This window comes from Dermacentor albipictus, chromosome 4 (genome assembly GCF_038994185.2).
Source record: "Dermacentor albipictus isolate Rhodes 1998 colony chromosome 4, USDA_Dalb.pri_finalv2, whole genome shotgun sequence".
Lineage (NCBI taxonomy): Eukaryota > Metazoa > Arthropoda > Arachnida > Ixodida > Ixodidae > Dermacentor > Dermacentor albipictus.
The window spans coordinates 84395009-84402257 of record NC_091824.1 but is presented as its reverse complement, the minus strand read 5'-3'; the positions used below and the strand labels follow the sequence as shown (position 1 = coordinate 84402257).

General features: G+C 50.6%; 1 protein-coding gene across 1 annotated transcript; it reads right to left on the bottom strand.

Annotated features, from left to right (window-relative positions):
• Window positions 1-2180: 2180 nt before the first annotated feature.
• LOC135901170 (uncharacterized) lies at window positions 2181-4625 on the bottom strand. Its single transcript, XM_065430845.2, has one exon. It carries the CDS (start codon window positions 4290-4292, stop codon window positions 3648-3650), a length of 645 nt encoding a protein of 214 aa, XP_065286917.1. The 5' UTR covers window positions 4293-4625; the 3' UTR covers window positions 2181-3647.
• Window positions 4626-7249: the final 2624 nt, after the last annotated feature.

The window sequence follows — 7249 nt, the reverse complement described above, 5'->3', positions numbered from 1 at the left end:
CCAGGACACGAGTTCACATGACATCGGGCAACATAGCGCCGTGTCTGTGTTCCACCCGTGTCCTAGTCATGTTTGGCTACACTATTATTCCAAGACGTTCGCAAGCACTTAGAATGCCTCACATTAATGTCCAAAAAGGCCGGCAAGTACGGTTTCCAAAACCGAAATACTGGCCCCTCCAATCATCCTTCCGGAGTTGATGTAGAAAGAGCCTTAAAAAGGCTGCTCGAACGAAATTGAAACGTGGCATAAGCCTGCCAAGACCAAATGAAGATAGAAGTCCAACATCTTTGGAGAATAGCGTCGCTAGCAGCAAGCGTTCATGTTGACCCCGGTCAATTGACTCGACTTCGTAAACGTATAGCACGCGTGCGAATACTTTAATGTAGAGCTTGGGATTAATTTTATACATGATATAAGCACGATTAAACGACACCAAGAGCTGTGCAAACTGGTGCTTGTTGATTCGCATACATCGATACATTGTCAGGTATTTAGAGCCATGGCCCGTGTTTCGAGGCTTTGAAAACAAATTTCAGAAATACTGGATACTCCTTTTCAATCGAACTTGCCAGCACCGAATCACTGCACAATGTCACACGCATCGAAGTACGTGCGCCTGACACGTTGCACTAGAAGCATATTTGCAGTTCGATGCCGCAGTGCTGGCATATATTAAGCGCTTGACCCCTACGAAGCGTCTAGCGCTACACGTCGTACTCGCGTCTGCGTTGCCACTGAGAGCTTCACGCTTAGCAGCGAACTGCGCAAAGCTGCCGAAATTTACCCAACGCATCGAGACTTGGAAGAAAGTTGGCCGAAAATGTATTCAATGCCGACTGCAGTCCTCGTTGCAATTGTTGACAACACGTTTTATGCAGCAAGAATCACACAATCCAGAATTCTTCAAACTATACGTCGCGCGCGCACACTCATTTTGCTTACCTGCCGACTTTTTACATTCCGCAAGCAAATCTTTTCAACAAGCTTGCGACGAATTTCCTCGGCGATGGATTGCCCTTGAATAAGCAATCGGATTGAAATTCTGAGACAGCAGTTTAGTTCCCGGATACAAACGCACGTTACTGTTTTTAAGCTGAAGCAGCCAGCAGCAAGTGGAGAGCTCGAAAGAATTCCAGCCTCGCCCACACACTCGTCAAGTCCTATAATAGGTGCAGTAGCTCCGCGACAACATCGAGCTCATTCGAGTAACCTGCTCGCTCCAATGTAAGCCTTGACGGGGCACTATCGCCTTCGTGCAGCAGAAAAAACAAGCAACCTTTGTGCCGCCACACTCCAGTCGTGGCCGAATGAAAACGTTTATCTTCGAAGTGGTCAGAAGAAAAAAGAAAACGGCGTCGGAAGCCCCGTCCGGCTATCTGGCATTATCTCGCGCTGTGGGTGAAAGCATAACGTGTTGCTCTGGTTGCTGCATGAATACACGTCGAGCGAACGGTTCTAGGAAACGAGATTTCCTGTGGTCGCCGGACCTATCGTGTCAACTGCCACGTGAAAATTCACGCTATGCGTGGTACTATTTCACCATACCTTGCCGTGCATCACCTTGCTTGGTTCTTTCTTTGGGGGGTGTCCTGTCATTAGTCATTACATTAGAGTGCAATACTTCTGCACTGCCCTCTTTCTGACCCGAGCCATGGACACTTCAGGGCTAATTTTCCCCAGGAAGCGCATTCCGTAAATTTACGCATTATTTCCAGTTCTGTAATGCGTCGCGACGAGCGGCCGGTGCAAGCGATTAACTGCGGCGTCCTAACCGATTACGACGAGCACAGAAGGGGAAAATTTAAAAAAAATGGAAAAGGGGGGGGGGGTACGTGCCGAAACCATGATCTGATTATGAGGCACGCGGTAGCGGGGGACTCCGGATTAAGTTTAACCACGTGGGGTTCTTTAACGTGCACCCAATGCACGACACACGGACGCTTTTGCATTTCGCCCCCATCGAAATGCGACCGCCGTGGCCGGGATTCCAAGGGGAAAAATAATGATAACCGTTATAAAATGCAGTCCCCAACATGAAACCAACGGAATTTCGCCTAAACGCCCCGGATAATCGAAACCGCGACCCTGCGATCAGCTGCATAACGCTACCGCACATGTTTGCACCCTACTCCATCGCGTTAAGTCATTTGAGTATAGAAAACAACAGAGGCAAGCAATTTTAGACAACTCGGTATAAATCTATATTACAGGTGAAAAGGCACAAAAAGAACACAACTCAGCATGTATTATTTACAGTAATGGCAACGCTCCCTATTTACAACGGTTCGTCGCGCATAAATTCGCACTGCAATATGCGGGCGAAAAGAAACGCAGGACTACTTTGCGGGCACAGCCTCGCTAACTCTGAGGTGGCGTCCTCACGCACAGCGTTTGGCAACTCGGACAAAGCTTGAGAAAACTGTCTGGTTTTAGAGTCACTCGCGGTAGGCACTGTTTTCAGTTCACAACAACCAAGAACAAAACGGCTTCAAGACGACACAACCACTACACACGATGTCTCGCAAAAGGCACTCCGATACATTGCTAATTCTGAGGCTTGAGTCCTGAAAGTTGCTTATTCGCGAATGAAGTACTCCTTGGAGGAAATCGCTGAGATAACTTCGAATCAGTTTCGACATTACCAAGGAAAAAACAAACTAACGGAACAAGCAACACCAGTTCAACACCACCAAGCAACACCAGTTCAACACCCCTTCACTAATGACCGCACACGGCTATACGCCGGCTCGCAAAACAGCAGAATGTTACAAACGGGCAGGAGAGCGTTAATTACGGTGTTCCGGTAGCTACGCCCTGATTGGCCGCTAAATTGCAAGCCGGCGATAATGCATATTATATAACATTGCCTTCGAAGGCGAGCAACAAAATACGGGGGCAACCGAACACACGAGTGCGGTCGACTGCGTACACATTGCAGGCTTGGTTGATAGCCAAGTCAAAACGAGCGTCGGGCTTTGAACGAAGCTCGCACTATTTGAGCTCCGGTGCGCGCTATAAATTTTAGCAGGACCAATGGCACGTGCCTGGCTAAGAATAGCCTTCGCTTCTTTTCTTCTTCGGCCTAACACACTGACTTAGGCTGCTGTTCACTCCTCGAACTCGTTTCTACGTTAAACGGGACTCGCGCACTAGCGTGATATTAACTCACATCACCGAGGAGCAGCAAACAAAAAGAACTGCGCGAAGTTTTAGGCTGCATGGCGTTAGGCGGTAAACGTTTTGACGTAAAACTAACGAGCAGCTAAATGCTGGAGCGAACGCGAAGATGTGATTGCGCAAGCTTTAGAAGCGCCATCGCGTGGTTCGTGCCTGGCCGACACATGCAGTGTAAATTCAACTCCAAGACGAAGGCTAGAGTGCCTGTACGCCGCCCTGGACTCGATAACACCTTACGTGAAAAGGACGGTGCAGGCCAGATGCCGCGGGTGGAACGAAGTTTTAGAAGAAGTAACAACAAGAAAGTGCCTACAGTTAGGAAGCCGCGGCAGGCGCGTCCAGCGTACGCAAAAACACACGAGGCGTACGAATAGGCCACAGATGGCATCGTCGGCCGCACACGCACGAAACGGTCTTCGCGGTCGAAACTTCACCAGCGGTGACAAGGCCGGTCGCCTGTGACACGGCTACGCCTCGGAGTCCTCCGGCACGCATTCGCCGTCCTCTTCGCCGCGCAGGTCGATGGCGAACTTCTTGGTGTACAGCTCGCGGGTCCTGGTGCTCTTGACCATCTTGCTGAACTCGCGGAAGGCGGCGGCCAGCGTGAGCGTGAGCCGCTTGGCCACCGCCTTGCTCTCGCACACGAACGCGTGGCACCGGAACGGGTGCTCGTGCAGGTGCTGCAGCGACGCGGACGCCGACTCGCGCACCACAATCATGGCCACCACCTTGCTGTAGCTCACGTCCTGGACGCCGTACGAGATGCACTCGATGGGGTACACGCACGACACGGGAGCCCCGCCGACGCCGTTCACTCCCACCGAGGCCGGGTACGGCGAAGGCTTGAGCCGGTTGTTGTGGGCACTCCCTCTCGGCACGCCCGCAGCGCCGGCGCCGAGCTCGACGAGCGTCACGCCTTTCTCGGACACCTCGAGCTTGACCATGGGCATGTGCGCGCTCGTGAGCTTGCCGCTCTTGGCGGCGGCCACGAGGTCGTCGACGGCTCGCCGCGTGTGCTTCAGCCCCCACAGTCCGGTCGCGTCCTGCACGCCCAGGTACTTGACCACGAAGCAGCCGGGCAGGCTCACCTCGTCGTTCGGGAAGCCCTCCATGGTGACCGCTCGGCGAGGCCTCGGGGAATTCTCACTTGCCGGCCGGTCGGCCGCACGCGAGCGAGGGCCCTGCTGCTCCCGCGTTTGACGTTGGCGCGCTTCTCCGGCTTCTGGCTCGCTGCGCCGTCCGCGCTGGTTTGTCGGGTCGGCCTCTCAACCCGCTCGGCGGCTGCTGTGCGGCAGGACCGGCGGCGGCGCTCTGCGTAGTTCCGGTTTGAGACAAGCGCGTGACGACGCGCTCCCTTGCTTCTTCCCCGCATCACTCCTCCTCTCCATCCGCTCCCTCTCTCCGCGTTCCTTTCCTCTTTGCCAACTGTCCCGCGCGGCTGCGGCGGCGGTGACGCCAGGATTTTTCGCCGCCGGCTCTTTTGTTTTGACGAGAATGCCCCCACGGGCCTTTACCTCTGTAGGGCGCAGTCGTTACGTCAGCAGCTTTCCTGTCTGAAGCCAATTGCGTAATGCCTCTTTCTCTCTCTCTTTCTTGCCATTTGTGATGTGCGAAATCTCGGGAATGTTTCCTGTCTTCGGATGGGTGCGGAATAATTCGGCCTGAGGCGCGCTCTGCAGCGAAAGCGAAGTGCAGTTCTACTTAGCGATGAATGATAACGTCGTGATCCAGTACGCTGTGTAAACAAACACAGCACAGAATCACAACCGTTGTCTTCTGCGCAGTAAGCTGACTCAGTAACTCGGTGTTTTCCTTGAACGAATGGTTCTATGGGCAACCAGCGCTGAAGCTTCGCGTGCCGACAGCAGCGCCGTAACACACAGCCTAGCGAGCGGTAGACACAGTTTCCAGTAGCACACGCAGTGATTTCGTATCAGCAAATTCACCGATTGTCTTGAGTCACACTTTTCACGGCTCCTCAAACGGCAGGGAACCGACGTGCTGGGACGTAGCAGCGCATGCGCTCTACGCAGCGCGCATGGCCATGGACAGAACTTGGCTGGCCGCATCGCGCTAGGCAAACATTGATACAGGTGCACGCTTCTTATCGTTAAATGTGTCGTGCCATCTTCGTAGCCTCCCTATCGGACGGTTTCAGCATATTTTAGTAACGCATGAAAACTGTCGTAGCGCCTCCTGGCCAGCGCTGGTTCCCCATATGTGGGCCCAACTACGCCCCAACTTCTTGGTTAGCTATCTTTCGTCGAAAGTGTACTAAGGCAAAATATGAAGCAAGAACTCGTTATTAGCATGGCACGAACCAATAACTCTAATACTACTCGATGCTCTAACACTACTGTGCAGTCTTGACCGCAAAGTAAATATTGTATTACAAGGTTACTCATCTAATTCACAAAATGGTTTTAACGCGTCAAATTAAAGATGAAATCACAATACATGGAATCTTTTATTTCATCATGTAAATTATGGCCTTAGAGGTAAGACCTACCTCAAATGCCGGAAGTATAATTGACCACATATTCGCAAGGGGTGCATACAAAAGTTCAAATAGAGAAGGCATGTATCATACATTGTCCCCAATATCGTCGCTGTCATAGGCAGTGAATCATCTACAGATCACCAGAATCTCCGGTCACAGATCTAGTCACAATAAACTTATACAAAATTAAGAATCTTGTCGTAATGCACCGTAAAACATACGACACTGACGCTGACGATAATGAATATCTATCGCATTCTCATACATATTCATTTTGAGAGATGAAATCAACAAGCTTTTTTTTTCGTTGGTAAGACGGCACCAGCGGTATCCCCGGCGTCAGAAAAGTTCGAAAGCTCTGCTAACGAAGGTCATGATCGCACGCCTGCGCAACCACTTATTTATGACGCCGCGACCATATAAAGAAGGTTTTAATTAGGCTCGGCTACCAACACGTCTATACTTGATTACAGATAATGTCTGAAGCCCATCGCATTAAACAATGACGCGCGTTTCGTGAGCTCGCACAGTCGTTGCTTTCGGGGATTACAGACGAAAGCGGCCCACGTTTCCGAAAATTTGGCAGAGGAATGAATTGAATAGTACGAAGCATCGAGACTATGTTGTCTTTTGACCATATGACATAGTTGTTCTGGTACAACTGTTCGCAGACCTAATCCTTGTCGCAATTCGTCGTTTACCGGGACTTTCGTCAACTCTTCCAACCGGGTGTGCTTCTTTCTGCGAAGAGCAAAAAGAATAAGGGGGACCGAGCGGCTCGGTTTGTGCTTTTTACAACCTAATGAAGTCAGCAGACAGTGCAGCCTAGAAAAACATAGGGGAAATTAACCATTCTTTTTTAACTAAAAAGTATAACAAGAAAACAAAGGGAGAACTTAAACTGCAGTAGCAGAAGCTTGATGTGGGTGAGTTGGTTATGCATACTTGAGCGTTTACTGCAGATATAAGACAACTATATCAGCCAGCGTTAAGGTCGCTAACATACAGACTTTCTACTCTTAGATGTAGACCATGTTCGCCAGCAAGCTCATTCCTCTATTTTAGTTGAACTTGTTGTTGGGCGAGTTGGTAGATATTAGCGAACATTGTTTAACCGCGCGAGCAAACGAACCACAAAGACAGCGAGGGACAAGGACTGCGCCCGTCCTTGTCCCTCGCTGTCTTTGTGGTTCGTTTGCTCGCGCAGTTAAACAATGTTCGCTCATTCCTCTATACGGGTGCCTGGACGGAAGTTATTGCGCTCTCTGTGGATGCACTATAATATCCATCTAATTTGTTCCTTTTTAATCTGTGTACGGTATTCGAACACTCAGCCCCGATTCTTACATTGAAGAACGTAAACGGCGCTCACTGTAAGTGGAAAGTTCTGCGCGTATCACAATGGCGGCCAGCACGTCACTACCGCCCTTCTACTTTTCGCTGCCAACGAACTGTATCCGTGTTCTTTTCCTTGTTTTTCTTCTCGTCGAAAGTTACGTGCAGTCTCTCCCTTTGTTAATTTTTTTCCTGAGTCTCTTCGGATGCTTTTGCACGCAACCTTCGGCGAAA